Here is a 21,664-nt window from a genome sequence, read left to right on the forward strand (position 1 = left end):
ATCAGCAAATTGTTTTCGCACTCATTTTCTGACTTTGCAGGCGTTTAGGAGCCCAGTAATTACTTCAAATGAGTATTAACCGAGAACAGGGGGAAAACTTAATTATATCATGCAGAAGATGGAAAAGCAGCCAGCGGTCCAGGAACGAGCGGTTAAATTAAAAACCCGTTAAAGGTCGGATCAATTATGCAACACGAGAGAATATGATCAATTTGAAGCGGAGCAAAAGAATTCTAATAGGCGACACAAATTACTTTTCTGAATGCACAATTAATACAAAGTCATTTGAATACATTAGTGCCAAACAAAAGTCAGAACCATTTAGTTTGGAGAAGAAGAAGGGAAAAAAAAAATGATATTGAAAATTAATTTCGGGGCCATGGAGATAAGCCTGTGAGGATTTAAAAAGCGACTGGGGGAATATAGTTTTGCGATTAATCTTGGTATCAATTAGTCCCTTAATCATATGAGCTGGTACAAAACTTCACACTCGCTCTCTGCTTTTCTAATTAACAACAAAAAGACACAACATGAGGAGGCAGCCGGAGAACCAGACGCTGACCAGGAGCCAGTCAGCCCCATAATTATTACGCTAACACCAATCACAATAATAATAATAATTATTATTATTATCATGATTACTATTATTACTATTATTATTGTTATAAATAACAATTGGGCATTATTCAAACACATTACAAAGTGCTACATGCGGATAAAAAATAAATAAATAAATAAATAAATAAATAAACAGATTTTTAAAAATCTAATTACTATTACCATTATCATTATTGATATAAATGATAATGATTGAGCTTGAACACATTACAAAGTGTTTAGCTAGGGTGAAATTAAAAAAAAAAAAAAATCAACAGGCAATAAAAGGACCACAAAATTAAATAACGACAAACGGAGTGTAGACAGAGCAAATGACAGAGTTTTAAATTAAAAAAAAAAAAAAAAACAGAATCAGAGACACAGAAAAGTAAAAATGGATTAATAAGTAATAATTATTATTACACAAGGTAATCATAAGTGTGTCTCAGTCAGTCGGTCTGTGTTCGAGTCAAAGCCATAGTGTCTTGACAGAAACTGAGTAACATCAGAAAACTGAAGAAATAATAATAATAACTCCGGATAAACGATGATGTGTTCACATGCACACCGAGATGTTTGTGAGCTTTAATTTTGTTATTCCCAGAGTGAATTTCACACCACAAAAACAAACCGAACAAAACAAATCCAAGCTGCCGGGCTGAGAGCTGTAAGCAGAGAGTGTGATGAGCCGCCTCATCGGGCCTCCTGGTTTCACCGCGGCTGCTTTTATTGTGTAAACGAGCCGAGACGCAGACAGGAAGCTCCGTCATGATGCCGACACACGTCAACACACCGCCCGGGCTCGACCGACTGCATCACCCTGCAGGTGAACTCGTGTAAACAGTGACCAGATGTTGGACACCATTTCCACCTCTGTACGTCCAGTGGTTCAGTTCCTATGGGTTAGCATTTCCTGTTAGCTTAGCATAAACACTTGAAGTCTATGGGAGTCTTTAGCCTGGCTCAGTCAAAGTGGAAAAAATAAACTTTCCAGCAGCTCTGAAGCCGTCTGATTTACACAGTGGATCATGTGGATCTGAAATACACAGATTGAGATTTAAAAAAACAAATGATCGTGGTTAGAGGAGAAGTCAGATGGTGGAGCTGTACCTGCTGAACACATTTATCCCTTCGTCTGTCAGTGACTCACGCACACCGCTGAAGGTAGAGGAAGATCCACCACTAATTAACTTCTCCTGAAATGTCTTTTTTTTATTCCAAGCTGTGTATTTCAAATCCACATGATCCACATGAATAAGACGGCTTCAGAGCTGCTGGAAGGCTTATTTTCTTCACTTTGACGGAACCAGGCTAACGACTCCCATAGACTTCAAGTCTTTATGCTAAGCTAACAGGAAATGCTACCCACAGGAACTGAACCACGGGACGTCCAGAGGTGGAAATGGTGTCCAACATCTGGTCTCAGGCTGGGGAAGTCGGAAAAACAACAAAACAACTGTTAATCTAGAAGGAGGAGGAGTCCCCTGTCATTAAAATATAAACTTCCACGAGGTCAAATTAGAAAACAAATGCATCGCTCTAGCAGTGATAAATCAAGTTCGCCTCGTGTTTTGATCTTTTTGTTTTCCGCATTTTCCTGACTTTGTCTCGGGGAAACGCCACACTGGCTGTAAGCACAAAGAGTGTAAATGTTGTCTGTCGCTGCATTAAGACACAGTAATTAACAATTACATCCAACGAGATGGGAGCAAAAGCAAAGCGCAGCTGTGAGCTTTCCGTCACGCGTCACTTGCTCTGGTAATAATTACATCCTTTAAATGTGACGCCGCACACATGTCTCTGGGTTGCTGCCCGGCAGTAACGTGGCTGTCTGGTTTTCGCTGTGTGCTCCTGTTCGATCTCCTGAACGCTGCTGAGGGTGCCTTCCCACCTGGTTTTTCACAAATATTTAATAAGTCACGGTTATTTAAAAAAAAAAAAGTCACTAGTTACTCACCAAACATGATATTTATGTTGATTGTTTTCATGTTATATTCCCTCACCCTGCAGAGTAAAACATGTTTAAAGGCAGAACGAGAGGGATTTGTCGGTTGTAGTTTGGAAACACAATATTCAAAGCTCGCCCTTCCTCCCTGGCTATACTAACCACCGGCAGGCAGTTTCCTAGGATAGTGACGGAATGAAATGCCAAACCAAAATGTAATCCTCCTCTCTCGCTGTGGAGTTTCACCTCATTAGATTTCCTTTTTTTTTTCTGTGGCCCACAACTGTGATTTTCTTGGCTTGCTATTGGATGCGGTGCTGCGCTGTGATTGGCTGGGAGCGACACAGCCACTGCAAAACGAGAAAATCCAGGCAGAGGGCGGGGTCTCTGCAGACACACACAGCAACACACACTGCTAGTGGCTCACAGTTATGATGGAGAGGGGTTATTTTTGTAGGAGTCTATAAAGTGATTTGTTTTTGTTTTTTTTCTTTCTAGGAAAATCCTACTGATTCTGCCTTGAAGAACACCTCTGAATTGGAAGTGTTTCCAAGTTTGATCAGGGAAAACCATAAAGGGGTCATTCTACAGAAATGTTCACTTTTGGAAAGGCAAGATGTCATAAAATTGATCTTCTTTTTTAACATTTTAACCTATACCACATTATTCTATAACTTATTGACTTTCTGAATACACATAAATGACAGCTTAATGGCTTTTTATTTTTTTTGTGCATTTATTTAAAGATTGCATGTACCGTATTTTTGTCACTGGTGTTACCTTACTTCTTTGGCATTTTTAAAGGCTTTAATTAAATATTATTTCTCAGTCTCTTCAGTAAATGTAGTCAGAGTCACAGAAGAATAATGACCAAACAACCAGAGATGAGAATATCTCTTTATTAATTTTAATCAGCTTTGTTAAAAGTGTGACTGAATGAAATTTGTTCATTTGCGCAACCATGTATTTGCTATAACAATGAAAATATTTGAAAAACAGTTGTAAACAAGTAATGATGCAATCCTTTAAATCTTAATGCTTAAGTATGGCAAAATTCAATTGATGTAAAATTATTATTATGTTAAATGTGACACATTTTAGTGTCACATTTAACATAATAATCACAGTAACACCAGTGACACAATGAAACACCAGTGACATTGATAAGGCCGAAGATACTGGTCATCACTGGTGTTACCTATAAGGATGGTAACACCAGTGATGGTAACACCAGTGACATTTTTCATGAAAAATGCATTTAACAAAATGACTGCTACAGGGAATCAGACCACATGTTGTCAATCACAGTATACTCACTAAATGATGTTATTTAATACATTTGTATTGCACTTTTTTACATTTCCCTCACAATAAAATGGGTCATACCAGTGACTTCAACCAAAAGCTTCACATGAAATCATTAGATAAATGAGAAATCTTTTGATAACTGAAGAGAGACAGTGGACATACCATGGGGCTTTCTCCATAGATCTTCAGGAAAGAGATAAGAGGAAGTCAAGTTATGTCATCAGTGTGATGTTTATTTCAAAATAAGAGACTTTTGTTAGATGGTAACACCAGTGACATAATTCCAGGGGACCACACTTTAATTATATTTTTTTTAAATAATCATTTAGCATTTTGATTTTTTATGTCATTCACATAAAATATTTTATATTTATGTAGACATTATTGCATTTTAAATGGTAGAAAAACAACTTTTTGGCCTTAAAATATGGCACTTGGCCTCTATACATGACTATAGGGACGATCACTTCTGTGGATCTTGGGATTCGATATAATTGATTAAAAAACAAATAATGCTGAATTGATGGCTTAAGAAGGTATAACTTATCAAATGACATATTGTTTTATTTGAAAACATAAATAAAAGTGTAACCCTAAAGTGTTTTTCAAGTGTTACACTTCTGTAAAGATGAGGGACAGGAAAATGGACATTTCCGTAGAATGACCCAAAGACTTAAAGTTTAAGACTGCAAATTTTATTTCCAAGGCCTGGAACAGGAGGCAGCATATTTTGTTTAACTGATACATAATTTGAGGGGTATATTTTGGAAGTGCCTGGTTTTGGATTTGACTTTGTATTCCTGATTTACTCTAATGTGTAGTTTGTGGTTGTATGTTTGAGCATGGTTTTGTAATGTGTGCAACAGTGTCTTGTAAGTCCATATGGGCTGGGCTTCTGAGTGAAGCACGACACTTAAATAAAAGAAAATCAATCAATCAATCAATCAATCAAACCATAAATGTGTCATAAATCACGGTCACTGTCTCCACACAGTGTGTCACGGAGACTCAACACTGTAATCATGGAAAAGTCATGGAACTCAACCCGGAGCTTTTCAAACTGTTGAGTCGACGTTGGAAAGAGGTTTTGGTGGACGCGGCGCTGACGGCGTCTCGGCTTTGATGTGGGAGCTGTTTCTCCACGGGTTTCCAACATCAGGCAGCTGAGGGCCCAAAATGTAAATGTGAGCGGCTAATTGGCAGAAATCCGAGGTGCGTTACATTTCGGGCGCCACCTCTCCAACCTTGTTCACGAGAGCAAGCGGTCGCTTTTGTGCACGCCCTTTCTTTCAGCCTGACATTGTGCATCTCACACAAATAACGTCTGAACTCGCGTCACGCTGGGAGCTTTCATTGTCTCTGCTCGGCCAAACCCAGGCGGTAAAACTGACCCGGGGAAAATCAATACGCCATTGAATGACTTCAAATGCGGCTGCTTTCTACTTTCACGAGGCTACAAAGGACCTTCAATTACGGCCGTCTCCCCTCGGTCTTTGACCGCCGCCGAGCCGCTGAACTGTGTGATCAAAGGTTGCCATAGAGAGAGCATGAGCACACCGCCGCCATACCTGCTGTCTCTGGGCTGTTTACATCTGAAAAAAAAAAAAAAAAAAATTGGGTCATACGCCAGACTGTAAACCACACCAGGTCTGCTTTGAATTGGAAGCAGATTCATCCACACCAGCAGGTAATCCATTATACAGCCATAACCCCTGAGAGGCTGCTCGCCCTCTGATTACGGGTGTGACGATGCCGCTGGGCGTTAAGTGCCGATGAGTGCCGCCGCCGGCTCTCCACTTCCCACAGTCCCGATGCAGAACGTCCTCGAGGGCCTTCTGGCTTCCACACCGCGCTGTGCAGCGAACGCACCGACTGAGGAGACGGACTTGGTCGAGGCAGTTTGCATCCATGAGAATCAGAAACAGCAAAGAGACGACAAACAGGCTCCTGAGCTCGACCTGATGGAGCGCAGCCGACTGTGATTTATGGAGATTGAAGCTTTGTGTAATAAAACTAAATTCAAAAGACTTATCAGGCCATTTTATTTAATATACTGACACGTTTTTTTGGACGCGGTGCGTTTTGGAGAGTTGCCCAAAGCTCGGATATGCGTCTCAGCTTCAGCCACAATGCACTTAACATCAGCGACAGGCAGAAAAGGGGAATAGTGCGGTCCAGGTTTGTGCGTTTGGAAATATGGCCGCCCTGAAAATATACATCACAGATCACTGAGTCATGCCTTCCTGCAGAGACACACAGTCCTCTTGTCCTGCATCGTGCATGTCAGGATCCACCACAAAAACATGCATCTCTGCCCCAACGCCACCCAGACCCTTTGCTGTACATTTACTCTGAAAGCATTTGGAGATTAGAGCACCTGTGACTGTAAAAGTGCAGAAGGCGGCGTTTGGTCTACCTGCTGTCCGTGGTAAAACACAGCGAGCAGGAACATGGCCATGAGCAGCAGCGACGTCTCTTTGGTTCCCAGAAAGTTTCTGTTGGAAAAAGCAGAGGAGAGGCCGTCTCGTCAGTGTGATGCTTCCAAACGGGCGAGGCTCACGGTTCTGCACACGAGCACAGATCATTTTCTGAGCTGCTTTCACTTCTGATTGGTCCCCTCCACATTCCCCGCCCTCCACTCTCAGCTGCTGCTCTGAAAATAAAATCATTTTCTCTGTCATCTTTAACAAACAAGAAAATCAGAGAACAGTGAAGTGAAATGGTCATCCTAACTTGTGTTTTAGTCTCTTACTGAAAACAAAATAATACACATATATATATATAGTTAATAATACTATAATGTATCCTTTGTAATATTTCATAAACAACAGCAATTCAACAGGTAGACTTTTTTTGTATACACTCAGTTTCTATTCTGTATTTATTGTTGTAATATTTTGTAGTATAAGTGCACACACTTTATACATAACGCACAAAATTTTTTACAAATTTGTAAGGCACATATTTTTTGATATATTTCTTATTTTCTACTTCTTATAATTATTATTCACATGTGAAGAAACTAGTCACGTGATAAGATGCAAATCTCATGTGATTTCATGATGTTTTCTCATGTGGAAAAGCACAAAATATCTACTTCACATGTGACACTGTTTTCTTTTCACATGTGAAAACTGAACATCACATGTGAAAAGGTGAAGTTCAAATGTGCCATTATTTTCTTTTCATATGTGAAATCTGAACATCACATGTGAAAAGGTGAAGTTCAAATGTGCCATTATTTTCTTTTCACATGTGAAAATGTTAGTTCACATGCAAACTTCGCCAGTCACATGTGAAAATGGTACATTCACATATGAAATTCAAATTTTCTCATGTGAAAATGCATATTTCACATGTGACATTTTCGTAAGAAGACACAGTTTTTCTACTTTTTCGACTTGAAGGCAGCATTAAGTCTTATCACCTGGTTAATGTCATCAAAACATGAAACTGGGAGAGGAAAAACTCACCTGAACAAATAACACCGTCTTTTGTTATGAATTAAAAGTTTATTTCTTTTTAGGCTAAAATGAATCAAAATCTTAGCGGCTTAATAATCTCACTTGACTCCTGACACAAGATGATTTCACCTCATACATAACTGGTAATGCTTTTAATTTTTTAGTAAAAATCCCCGTGTGAGAGCTCGGAGGAGGACACTTGTTGTGCCGGAGGTCGTGATCGATCCTGCAGCCCTGCGCCCTTTTCCACATGACCTTTCCTCTTATTTCCCCGGGGTCCTAAAGATAGGAATCTGAATTACAGTGGATCCCTATAGAGCGCCTATAGACACCACTGCTCCTTTTTTTTTTTTGTTTCATTTTTTTCCTTCTTCCTTTACCATGCATTTTATGGTCGTGTGCTCAGGATTCCCTCACACATCATCGGACTAAAGGTCACTGATGTGTTTATGAGGGCGAGCAGAGGAGAGCGGCAGCCTGCGCCTCTGTGGACACACTGATCAGTAATTGTGTGCAGGCATGCTTGCCGGTTTGTGTGTATGTGTGTGTGTGTGTGTGTGTGCATACATGTGTATGTGTGCTTGTACGTACAAATCCATGTGCACATATTTAAACAAATCAGAAATGGAGACTGCTTAAATCTGATTTTTTCACTTTTAATCAGAATAATTTTTCCTCTAAGGGAGTTTATATTATTTAATCATGACCAAAGCTTTTCTTCAGCCTTCACCAAAGCTCTTTCACGCAACTAAAACTCAGCATAAATCCAACTCTAAACCTTCATGATGCTTCTTTAGTTTCCTGCACCTGACTGTCGGGTGATCTGTGTTACTTCCAAGCCCGTTCTCACTCCAAGGGCATACCACACCGCAGCGTGGCCATGACCTTTTTGCATCTTGTTACCGACGCCAAAGGCACCCTCTGACATCTGATACCAGCGCACGCAGCACCCATGAGAGGCCGAAGGCACCCCCTGACATCAGCACGAGACGTGGGGGGATGGTGACGTGGTAGGAAGCCACGGGAGCTTCATGCACCAGATGCACGAGTTTGATTCCCGTTTCCAAGGAGACCCCTCCTGTGTGAGCGAGACTGTACGGTTTCCTTTTTGTTGTCGAAACCGAACCTTTCCCTAACCTTAACCAAGACGTTTGTTCGCTTAAACTAACCTCTCCTAACCCTAACCAACTGGTTTTGTTGCCTAACCACATGACACTGACACGTGATAAAAGTCTTCTCATCCTGATGCTGAAGGTACCTTTTGGTGTCAGTTTCACACTAAAGACGCTGAAGGGGCGTGGCTAATCTGCAGTGTTTGACAAAACTGAGAAGGTGCTGCTTAATTCACATAAATAATCAAAAATTTAAAAAACGACAACATTTGACTCCTGTCTCAGATGTTGCTGACATTGTCAGTCCTCAAATTGTCCACTTTTTATTTATTTATTTGTTTATTTATTTAGTTAGTTAGTTAGTTGTCATTACATCATCATGCAAAGCAGTTATGTAACAACTGCTAAAAATAAATAAAATAAATAAAAAATAATAACATAAAAAGAATGAATCAACAACAATAAACATTTCAGTAATGGTAAATACAAAATTACAATAAAAAATGCTACTCTAATTATTTTAATAATTTTTAATCATAAAGATAATAATAATCTATTGTCTTGTTATTTTACGCTAATTACTCTAACATTTGTTTCTGTAAATTCCTCACTGAATGATCTGTTAGCCTGTTCGTTAATCTGCAGTCCTCATTGTAGCTTCTTCTGTTTGGTTTCTAGTTTTTATTTTCACGGTGTCTTAATCTAAAAAGTAAATTCTGCCCATCTATCAGTTGCCCTCCAAGTCGAGAGTTCAGCTGTTTGGCATTTTTGTCTCATTTTTTTATTCGATAAAAATGCCTTTATATTTCCTCATAGTTTTTGTCAACAGTGGTTCATTTTTGTTAAATTAAAGTCTCGCTGACGTCGGCACATGGAGATGCCTGCCCTTCTATGAAGCATAAAAACTCAAATCTGAGTGTAGACACTGTGTGTGTGTGTGTGTGTGTGTGTGTGTGTGTGTGTGTGTGGACTCACTCTGTGTTGTGGTGCACGGTGTCGTAGCGTACGAACAGCGAGGTGTAGAAGGCCTCGGTCAGCAGCGAGTAGACGGCGATCATCACCAGCAGCACGGCCAGCTTCAGCACCGAGTTCAGCCGCAGGAACACGGCGCACGTCACCATGGCCAGCACGCCCGTGAACACAAAGTACTGCGGCGAGGACGGACAGTTCAATCAGCCTGTCACCAGGTCTCAGATTAAAGACACACATTCATCCAAAACACAATAAAAAATATTTTCTCTCCATCCAGACTGAACACCAGCAAACTGTTGCTACATGCCTTCAACCAGAACCAGTCTGAGGTGGATGGATACCGTTTGCTGGTGTTCTTCGTCAGGAAATAGTTCCCAACAAAACTCTGTCATTGCTTATGGAAGGAGCTGCTGTTGTTGAGTTGTTCACATCTACATTTTTGATGGTTTGAGCTTTGAAATAAACAAAATCCCGACTGGAAACCTCACCAAATTACACAAACTTTCTAGATATACAGACTGGATTAGGGATAAATTGGATTTTTTTGAACCCCTAAATTGTAGGTATATTTAAACATCAGCGCCAGCAAAACAAAATGTTTTTTAATGCAGCATCTTCATGGCAAACAGACCAACAACATAAAGGAAGTGGAAGACATTCACAATACAACAAAAATCACATTAACCCTATAAAGCCTGAACTATGAAAGAACTGGCAGAAAATCCCAATTTTTTGAAACTGAACCCTTTATTTAGTCCTATAACAAAATATATATATATATATATATAAAAAATTCAAAGAATATGTTATTACACAACCTTTCTGGTGTATGATATATGATATGTACTTGAAGTGCCAATGGTATGGTCTAGGGTGAACAGGGGAAGTGTTCAAAGGTATACAACAGTATTTTGGAATTGATTAAACTTTGGTAGGTATTGATTAAACTGAAAACAAAAAACGGACTTGAAAATGTGTATCATATATGATACAAATGGCTTTATAGGGTTAAAAAAAAACAGAGAACAAGGCAAAATGTCTTTAAGAACTCCGAAAGTTTGGAGTAGAGAGAGAGCAGAGAGCTCCTTCAGCGCTGATGCTGAAATGTCAGGTCCATGCTCCCAGAAAATCTTCCCGTTTCTTTCTTTTGAACGAAGCGAGAGAGGCTTTAAAGAAAAATCCCCTGCAGATCTAATCAGTTCGTGATGTTCGTGGCGTTACAGGAGGTCATCTGCTGATGAAGTGCCGTCACGGGTTTCCTTTTGGGGGAGGAAACCCGTTTTTCCTCAACCTGCCCTCTGCCTCGGCCGGGCTCTGGGAAACAACACTTCCACCAGTGTTACCAGCTGGAAAATCATCAATAATCCATTTAACTGACTTTGGCAACGAAAAAGATGCGTTGAGATAATTAATTTCTTTAGTTTTCATTGACGCTTGCTGTTAAACCGAGGTGTTCTGCTTTAGTTTCAGCTTGTTGCTATGGTTACGTGTATGAACAGTGACCTAACTTGAGCCAGACTGTGTGTTCATTAAATGGTTTTAAACACAAATCCTCCTGCTCATAAGGAGCTACACAAACACACTCGCCTCATCGTGCACAGAGGTTATTCAAAGACTCATTTACAACTGAACCGATATGATAAATACAAGTAACCATAAGAACAGCTTCATGAAAAGCAGCGCAAAAAGGGAACTAAGGCTTGTGTTTTATTTTAACCCTCCTATTATGTTCGGAGTAAATATGACTCCATTCAATGTTTAACCTCTATAAATAAATGATTAACATCATTTTTTTTTTTTTGCTTCATATTTAATGAGTTTTCCTAATGTAATGGGTACTACCGGGTAAACATGAAATTCACATGATGATATGTTTTCAATGTCCTGTACACACTTTGTAACACATCGGTTATAAATAACAAAAATCTGTACTTAGAAATAATATAAAGCCATTAAAACACCAAAAATTAATATTTCTTTCCAATTTTAGGTCAATCAGTGAGATTTTATGGTGATTTGCATATTTTTCCATAGTCGTGTAATAGGAATACTGGATGTATAGGTGGGGGTGGGGGGAGTTATGTTTTATTTAAAGGGCTGTTTAGGTCGTCAACAAAGAAACATAAAGTACCTGACACATAAACTTTGGTCACAATTTTAATTATAATAATTTAGTGGAGGTTTAAACTGCAGGGGTCAAACTGACCCCAAACATAAAAGATGTTGTTAAATTTGAACATAACAGGAGGGCTAAAAGGTGTTTTATTAATACACGCCACATGTTATATTACACCGATGTAATCCTTGTGTTTACTGGTGTTTTACAGTGTTCAGATGTGTTTTGGAGGATTTCAGAAGACAGAACAGTTTCTCGTCTGCTGAGGTGATGTTCGTGACCTGCGCTGAAATAATTGTCACCCATCCTGATGACAATGCCCACGGTGTGTATATAAGCACATACATGTGTGTGCACGAGTGTGTGGTGCACTCATGGGTCATCCTAGGGCATAAGAGCTCAAAGCTGTTTCACCACATTTGTTTTGGACTCTGATACACCAGATCCCTGTAACTCTGAGAGACCTGCCCGGCCCCAAAATGTGTCTTCTGCAACATATTTTGGGGCCAAACCAATGAGAGACATACAGAAAATAAGTGGGGCTTTGAAATCAATCAAGCATTTGACTGGAGGCCAGCGCGCCCATCTGAGAATCGGATAAATGTGCTCTCTCGTGAAAGTTTATTTGTTTTGAAACTCCAAATTTTAGGACAAAAAATAGAAATCGAAGTTAAGTAAAAATTAAAAGATGCAATAGCAGGTATAAAATCCAACACGTCACCAAACACCACTGAACTGGCAATCAATCGGCGAGTTATTTTCCAGGGTGATTTGGCCATTTTAAACAGTAAAAAATAAGCTAACTGGGTCTGTATTTGGGGAAGCTGTTGTTTCACTGATAGATATCCAGATATGCATGTTTACTCCACTGATCCCCAGCAGGAAATAAGGCTGTGATGTATAACTGCAGGGTCATGTGTGATTCAGCTCGAGCTTCAAGCCATAAAAGCATGACTTCCTGACTGAAAGCATCACCCGGCTGCTGCTGCTGCTGTGAGAGCCAAAATAACACAGCAGATTATTTTAAACTGGTGACAGCTCCATCAGTCCCTGTTGTCGGTGGCGAGGCCTCCCTCCGGGTACCAGCAGATGTCCGTGATGTTTAATTCATAGTTTTGCCACTGTCATAGAAGCCAAAAAAAAAAAAAAAAAGAAGAAGAACAAGAAGAGAGAAAAAAAAAAAAAACACAACAGATGGACGTGACTGCAAAATTGAGACACCTCGCTCGGTTCCTACCTCTGGGTAGAAGCAGATGTCCGGGATGGAGGCCGACTCGTTGTACGTCTGGTTGCGGAAGGTGCTGGACTTGTCGAAATCGCACCACAGCTGTGAGAGAGAGCGACAGGAGGGGGGGCGGGGGGGATTACTGGTGTTGCACAGCATTAAAAGCGATGCAGGATCAGTGTAAGAATATCACCAAATCCGCCCTCATACATTTTTCATCAAGCCTTTAATCTTTCAAGATGCTCGGGTCAGAAATCCAAATCTGATTGTGGGCAAACAAGAGACGCTGCCGTCCGCTCTGCGTGTCTCCGAGCCGCTTAGCCACAATCGTATTAAAGAAGCAACTCCTAAAGGATAACTTTGGTGTTTTTCAGCCCAAGTATTAAAATGTCAATGCCCGCCATTTATAAGCATAAGCACCACCAGCTGCAGGGAGGAGAAAGTCCCCCTCCGGTCATTTACTAAGCCCCGACAAATAATCTGTTCGTCAATATGACAGGTTTAGTATTTCTTTCCATGTAAAAAATCTCTTTGTGCCTCAAATGTAGCTCTTAAAAATGTGCAGATTTATGAATATGCAAATAGGCCCCGCCCACCTCCTCGCCTGCTGGCACACCGGCTCGTAACCAGAGCTCTGTTCACACAACCAGGACGTCCCGACCCGAGACACTCATGGAAGTTGTGCCATATTTCACAATCTAACCATGAAAAAGACAAATTTACAAGTATTGTTCATGTGAAGCAGCCGTTTTGAGTTGGTCTTGTTTTTATGAAGACAAAACACGGCCAGCAGCAGCTCTGCCGGTCAATGATATGCAAAGCAGCGCCCTCGTGAGCTGACGGCTGATTGGCTGTGGGGTTTGTGGCGTCCGACAAGGTCAAGACTTTTTAGGGAACAGAAACAGAAAAAAAACACCTTTTTGAGTGGAGGGGGACTTTAAACACAAGTCGGCACGGTGCTTGTTTTCTGCCTCAAAAAACATCACAAATGTCCTTTGTGAGGACAGGAAACTCAGATATTTGCTGAAATTGTGTTTGCAAGCTGTGCTTTCCAACAGTTTGATTTTGCCTTGATACTAACACCTTGCCTCGTAGGGGAGACTGGGGTAAGTTGAGCCAAAGGGTAAGTTGAGCCACCCCCTGTTGCTAGGAAACGGTAAAAAACATTGATCATGTGACCAAATATTTAGGAGGAAGGCATCATTTCATGGAGTCTGTGAAGGTAAGAACCACATGGGTAAAGTGGTTAGACATTTATTTCCAAAAAAACATTTTTTACTCTTGAAAGTGAATTCAGTCTATCATCAGATTCATGAGAATTGTGTTTTGACCAAAACAGGTCATTTTAAATTTGTTTTATAAATCAGTTGTGATATCTATGAGCTACAACATGCGGTCATAAACCTAGCATAAAAGTGCACCATCAACTTACCCCATACACGGGGTAAGTTGTGCCACGAGACCACTTTTTTTGGACATGCTATATTATGGAAACAGTTATGTTTACACTCATTCTGTTTGTTTGAAGAGATGCACAACATCCTGAAATATATGCAGATATATTAGTTAGCGATAAAAGTATGATTGCCTTGATGTAGCGATCCTAAATATGAAAAATGGCTCATCTTACCCCAGTCTCCCCTATACCTGCACACCACTCTGCTGCTGACTGGGCTAATGCTGCATTGACCTCTGAATTTCAGTCTTGCAACAACACGACATTCATCGTGCCAAATCGTGATAAATGGGTTTTCACAACAAGAAAAAGCTCTGAGTTTTCCTCCACGGGGGAAATCCAAAGAAAAGAGCATCCATTTTCCCGGAGCTGACACTGCTGTCAACAGTTTACAAGTCAGAAATTCCACAAACAGTTTGCAAATTTTTTTTTTTTTTTTTTTTGGATGGACAATTTCCAGATCTATTTGACTGTGCTATATGGTGCTAAATCATGGAAATCAATATTTTAATGTGGTTTTGGTTTAAAAATCCAGAGCCTGTGCCTGAAGGTAACAATCAGCAACATTTCTACATACGTCAGCATGTTTCTGTTGTTTTCTGTGACCAGTTTGAATACCACAGCAGCGATCCAACATACATCCAGTCCATGAGGCTTTTCCATTGTCTCATCTAAACTCTTGGTGCTTTACAGTTTGTTTGGCATAAACAGAAAAAAGAAGAACTGGTTAGTCAGCATGAGCAGCGATAGCCACCATGCCTGAACAGACAAAAAAATAAAGAATCTCAAACTCCATCAACAGGAACTCCAAGTCCCGCCCACACTGTTTGATTGACAGGTGATATCTGGCAGCAAAGAGAAACTAAATTTAAAAATGAATGAGGATTACCTCTTTAGTTAGGGTTCTAGACTACTGAGAAATTACTTTTGCTTTGCTTACTTTTAGCCTATTTTGACAAAAACAAGAGGCTTTTAATTTTCACAGCTGTGCTATTCTTTTACATTTATTGCCACAATAAAACTGTTTCTTAGATGAGTGATCGACTACACACATTTTATTCTCTCTTTCAGTGAAAACTGCTCTGTATGAGTTTCAGTTAAATATCTAAAAGTTAAAAAGTGACCGTATCGCCTCACAAAATCCTTGAACAAGTGGAGGAAAAAAAAACCTGCAGTTCTTTCTTTTCTTCTCTAATTTAAATTCAGCTGGAAAAAAAAGCCTCTCCATATGAGTGGTAGGGATCTATTAGTTTCTTTGTGATTACGTGTCCTTTTTATCTCTGCCAAACAGATCCTTTTCTCGCTGGTTGTATAATGCGCTTTGCTTGATGCAATCAGCGACCTTGCAACATCACAAGCTAATTATGAGCTCGTTTCATGTGTTTAGTTCAAGTAATGACTAGCGAGCCGGTGTTTTTTCAGACCCTTCCCATAAGCACAGCGCCGCCGTATCAGGTAAATTGAGGTCGATGGGGTCAGGCTTTCAGAGGACAAGGTGTGTGGACGGAAAAATGGCTTTTGAATTAATGAATGCCAAATTATAAAAGCAGCCGCCATTTAACACAGCCACAACAGAGCTGAACTGAGCACATAATCGTCATTTTAAATTCAAATCTGAGACGTATTGCTCAGTGGGAAGAGGCTTAGAGCACAGTTCCCACGCCCACATCGAGCTCAGCGACTCCTCAATGACTTTCAAGGCCTTACTTGGTGAAACTCAAGGACTCAGAGTTTGGCAATGTCAGACATCAAAAGCCTCATTTTTTTTTTGAAACTCCTGATCTTTTCAAGTCAATAAATCCAGGTGAAATCCTTCATTCTGAAGTGCTGATCCTCGGTCAGAGAGAGGTTGAGGCATACTGATGAATTTGGATGATATTCTAATTAACGAAGACACACACGGTGGCATCGATGTGAAGCACCACTCTGTTTGCACCATGTTCTCAAAGGTGACAGAAAAGTCAGCCTCTGGGTTCAATAAAGCGAGTTGAGGCCACACCGGATTCTGGCGTCTGCGGAGATACGAGCACCGGGAGACACGAAGCTCCTCTGGAACATCCGATGCAATACAATTCACGATTAAATTTATTTATTTTTTTGCAGTAAAATGACCCCTTGTGAGAGTCATCAAAGTCGGAGTTCTTTCCACCACGCAGTTTACAGCCTGTTGTTGTTTCCTGGTTTTGGCTTACTGAATTTACTGAATAAAATCCTCCTTTTCAAACCCTTTCAAACCTTTATCTTCATTCAAAAGGTCTCTGCAATGTGACATTCTGCAGGTTAACGTCTCCAAATGTCACATAAATCGCACTGCGGCCACAGAAAAAGTTCATTCACAGCAGCCTACCTTGTAGCTCAAAGTCTGCAGCGTCAACAAATTTTCAAAGTGGAGCTCAGAGACAGAATAATCAAAAGTAATCCAACAGGAGCCTCGTGAGAGTCAAACGCTGCCCCCATTTCCGTCTCAACAACACATTTTTCACCTTAACTTTCAGCTTTGAGAAGCTCCGTATAATTCAATTTTCAATTGTATTTATTTATATAGCCCAGAATCACAAATTACAAATTTGTCTCAAAGGGCTTTACAGGAAATACAACATCCTCTGTCCTTGGACCCTCACATCGGATAAGGAACAACTCCCTAAAAAAAAAAAAAAAAACATGGAAGCAGGACTGACTCTGCTGCAGTTTGAGCTCTCAGCACCCTCTAGTGGTCAGATAGCGCTTAGTGCAGTTTTAAAATGTCTCCAAAACCCGACCGGCACACGCCATTTTTGCCGCCCTGACCCGACGGCACATATTTAGTTGGATGACCATCACAATGCTGCAGAAGCACAAAGAGGATTTTGAAGTTTGGCTTTGGTGAAGACCTGATAATGCTCCATTTATTGTTTGTTTTCACAGCTGCAGTTGCATAACTCGCATATTAGCTGGTCGCAACTGCAGCTCTGCTCACGCTCCTCTGTTAACCCTTTGAAACCTGAGCAAATTCAGCTGACCTCTTTCAAAAACATGAGGAAAAAAAAGTAGCGAGCACACTAGCAAATAATTAACCTGGATATTAGTCAAAATTTAGGGGAAAAAAGCAATAAAACTACCAGAAAATGACCAAAGAATTGCACAAAATGTTGGAAAAAAAACACAGAAAAAGATTTCAATGGGTTAGATTGTTTGCTTTGCCCTCGCTGCTGTGTAATAATCAGCTGGCAGCCGTGATGCTGTGAGAGCGAGAGTTACAGCTCATAGAGGCGTTTCACGTCTGAAACTCAAGTACGCTCAAGGCCGTCCACGCACTTTGAAAATCCTCAGAGGCCTCGTTTTATTTTTGTCAAATCTGCAAACTATGAATGATTCTCAAGGCCCGTGGGAGCCCTGTGAAGCTTCCCAGTGTTCATCGGTAACTGATACCACTAAGAGCTGTGTACTCCTCTGGTAGCTCATTGGCTCATTCAGTCCCGACTGATGGCGTTTAAGGTGCGTCACGTGGTTTTTGACTGCACCGTAAACAGGCAGCTGTACAGTATCAGCATCAGCATCAGCACCACAGCACACTATCATAGAAAGTGATGAAAATGATCTAAATCGATGTCTAAAAGCTAATTCACACCTCTCGCTTCTCAAACTCGCCCCTCTTGCTGGCGCTAAGAGAGGAGAAGAGGGAGATAAATGGGTTCCACATAAAATGAAATTTCTCTGCCTTGTTTTGTCAAGTACATCTAATCTTTTCAAGGTGCAAGCAACTCATTAAGTGTCCCCTCCAGTGGATATGAGAAGGTGGCTGACTTCCACACTTCCTGTGAGCATGAAGAAGACCATGTTTCTGGGAGCAAGAGAGAGGAATGTTTTTGGGGTGAGAGGCCAAAGAGAGCATGGATACTGTTTATTGCTGTAGACAAAGAGTCAAAACTTGACTTCACTGTCAGAGAAAGCCACAACATGTGCACCAGTGTAGCTGGAGCCTGCCTGAATCTACTGCATAGAGGGTTGGTGTTAGGTTTAATTTCAGACGTTTTGACCTCTGTCCAGTGTATTTGATGAATGAGCTTCATTTGGATTAGCCTGCACTGCAAAAAGTCAAACTCTTACCAAGATTATTTGTCTTATTTCAAGTAAAAATGTCTTATTTCTAGTCAAAATATCTCATTACACTTAAAATAAGACATGATCAGCACAGAAATAACACTTTCACTTGTTTCAAGTGAAAATCTACTTGAAACAAGTGAAAATTAGCTTGAAACAAGAAACAAATTTTGCCAATGGAACAAGCAAATTTTTACTTGTTCACTTGTGTCACAAGTAAAAATTTGCCAAAACAGTCCCAATTTTGCAAAACGCCCCGAAAGTCCAAACCAAAGACCGTGGGTGTGAAATCCACCCTGGTCAACTGAGAAGAAACAAATTTTGCCAATGGAACAAGCAAATTTTTACTTGTTCACTTGTGTCACAAGTAAAAAAAACATTTGCTTGTTCCATTGGCAAAATTTGTTTCTTGTTTCAAGCTAATTTTCACTTGTTTCAAGTAGATTTTCACTTGAAACAAGTGAAAATTGTCTAAAGACTAGTAATTTCTGAGGTGAACATGTCTTATTTTAAGTGTAATGAGATATTTTGACTAGAAATAAGACATTTTTACTTGAAATAAGACAAATAATCTTGGTAAGAGTGACTTTTTGCAGTGTGCGATGGGTGCAGGTGGAGCAGAACTGGATACTGTCTAAAACTTTATCCCATTCAACATCCCGAAACTTACAACCTAAGACAGCATCACTGTCTGATCCTGAAATAAATGTTGAGGAGTTTGTTCTAAGGTTGTATAGGTGAAGGAAAAGCGCAATTGTTGTGAAAACTGGTCCTCAGTATTTTATCAAGCCACGTTTTAGGAGGAGGTGATGGAAAATCTTTCAAATCTTTCCTTGCAAAATCACAAATCTGAAAAAAGGTGAGTTTCGGGGAGATTGTATTTCAGGGACATTGCGAGAACGAGGCAAACACTTTACTTAAGCCCAGATCTTCAAACGTAATCATGAGTTGTATCACCACTGGAAGTTCCAGCAGAGTTTCCTGCCCGTCAGTCCGCCTCCCACTGCTTGCATCTCCAGGGACGCCAGCATCACTTTAACACATCACGTCATGTCTGTCAATCGACGACACACACGCACACACACACACGAGTAGACTAGTAACTCCTCGGTGCTGTGAAAACCAGCGTGACATCTAATATTGTACAATTTGCAAAGGGTGGCTTGACACTATAAGGCTCCAGCCCCCTCACATCCCTAATTAGGCATAAGTGAGTATAGAAAATGGATGGATGGACTTGACACTTTTAATTTACTGTAAGATGCGTAAAAGTGTCCGACACTGACAGAGACAGCGTACCGTCCCTGGTCAGCAGACGGACCGAGCGACTCATTAATCGGACTGAAAAGGCAGTTTCCTGAATGAAGTCAATGAAAGAATTATGACATCCACTTCCTCTGGTTTCACTAGAGAGCCACAGACATCCGAGTCGCCATGGTAACACTATAGGAGCATTAGACAGATTTTTTTTTTCTTGGCTCAGGATGCTTTTAGGCTGTATTTCTCTGGGTTTGATTGCTTTCTGGCTCGGTTGATGTCTTGCCCGCTCCGTGCCTGTAAATGGATATATGAAGTAATCTTTTCATGGTGCCAGTTCAGGTTCACTGCCCTTAATCACTGTTTGTTTACAGCCTCAGAGGGATTCAAAGGCCCACAGTTTATAGCAAACAAAATGAAGACTTTGTTTTCTTGACGGATGCCGCTACCTGAAACAAACCGGTCAACATGTTTGTAATTCTGCTTCGGTCGAGTCTACAGAGCTGCAAGAAATTCAGTTTATAGCTCTGCTATGGCTGGTGCACACATATACTCTGTGGCAACATAAAGATTAAGCAAATACTCCAACTTTTGGGCAAAATAGCCTTTTCCTGACTTCCCCAGATTGAGACAAGGTGTTTGACACCATTTCAACCTCTGGACGTCCAGTGGTTCAGTTCCTATGGGTAGCATTTCCTGTTAGCTTAGCATAAAGACTTGAGGTCTATGGGAGTCATTAGCCTGGCTCCGTCAAAGTAAATAAATAAACCTTACAGCAGCTGTGAAGCCGTCTGATTTACACAGTGTGTCATGTGCATTTGATTACACGTCTTGTGCGAGTGGTTTCAGGAGAAGTTAGATGGTGGAGCCTTCCATCTATCATGGTGATCTGCACACCGCTGAAGGTAGAGGAAGATCCAGCACTCATTAACGTCTCCTAAAACAAATCATGTTCTTTTGTCATCAATTCCAAGACGTATATTTCAAATCCACATGATCCAATGTGTAAATAGTGCAACTTCGAAGTCGCTGTGAGGTTTATTTTTTCACCTCAAAAGATCCAGGCTAACGACTCCTATAGACTTCAAGTCTTTATGCTAAGCTAACACAAAATGCTACCCCTAGAAACCAAACCACTGGACGTACAGAGGTGAAGATAGTGTCCAACATCTGGTCTCAGTCTGGGTAACTCAGAAAAGGAGTATTTTGCCCAGAATACTGCAGTACTCCTTTAAAGGACGCCTTAGACATGATGCACACTGCTAGCTAGGATTTCTTTTTCCCTTTTTTATTGACTGTTTTTATTGTTTTACATTGTGTCTTGTTGCTTTTAATGTCTCTGTAAAGCACTTTGAATTACCTTGTGTTGAATTTTGCTATACAAATAAGCTTGCCTTGCCTTGCCTTGCCTAGCTGCTATCAGGCTGATCAACCCAATGTCCTGCAGTAAACCTCCAAATGCACCATCTCAATGCCCAAATCTTGCTTTGGTTTGCACTTTTCTGAAATGTTTTCACACCAGAGCTGCTGTCCCATAGTTTGGTGCACCGGCTCTAGTTCACGTGGAGCTTCACACCTACCAAAATAGTCCCAACTTTGCAAAACGCCCCGAAAGTCCAAACCAAAGACCGCGGGTGTGAAATCCACCCTGGTCAGCTCAGAAGAAGCTTTCTCATGGATTAACGAAACCGAACCGCGGCTGAAACTCACGATGTTGATCATGGCCGCCAGGAAGTTGATGAGGATCGACACGAAGACGATGACGTTGCGCGCGGCGTAGGTCTCGTTGATCCAGCAGCAGGCTTTGCGCAGGACCAAAGGCAGACACTTGTAGTCCTCCGCCGTGGTAACTAGGACCAGGCAGGAGTGGAGGACGATGAGAACGGAGAACTGGATCACCATGGTAACCATTCTGCAGACAAAAGACAGAGCTGTCACTGCCGGGTGTGGGCTGAAATGTTAGGGTGCACTTTGAGAAAGGACCTTTAATTGTTTTTTGGCTTCCCATTAGCTGTACTCAAGGTAACAGCTATTCTTCTGTTGCTTGAAGATGTAAACAAAAATCCATCACACCCACACACACACACACACACACACACACTCACACTCCTCCACCCTCTGCTGCCCACCTT

General features: G+C 40.8%; 1 protein-coding gene across 1 annotated transcript in view; it reads right to left on the reverse strand.

Annotated features, from left to right (window-relative positions):
• adcy8 (adenylate cyclase 8 (brain)) overlaps window positions 1-21,664 on the reverse strand; it is a 149,867-nt gene that overhangs the window by 22,577 nt on the left and 105,626 nt on the right. Inside the window, exons 10-13 of the mRNA XM_030075106.1 lie at window positions 21,243-21,444; window positions 12,752-12,841; window positions 9,402-9,574; window positions 6,267-6,345 (exon numbers count right to left, since the gene is read on the reverse strand). Of these exons, the coding sequence (XP_029930966.1) occupies window positions 6,267-6,345; window positions 9,402-9,574; window positions 12,752-12,841; window positions 21,243-21,444 (544 nt within the window). The remainder of the gene's footprint in view (window positions 1-6,266; window positions 6,346-9,401; window positions 9,575-12,751; window positions 12,842-21,242; window positions 21,445-21,664) is intronic.

The sequence above is a fragment of the Myripristis murdjan genome, chromosome 17 (genome assembly GCF_902150065.1).
Source record: "Myripristis murdjan chromosome 17, fMyrMur1.1, whole genome shotgun sequence".
Lineage (NCBI taxonomy): Eukaryota > Metazoa > Chordata > Actinopteri > Holocentriformes > Holocentridae > Myripristis > Myripristis murdjan.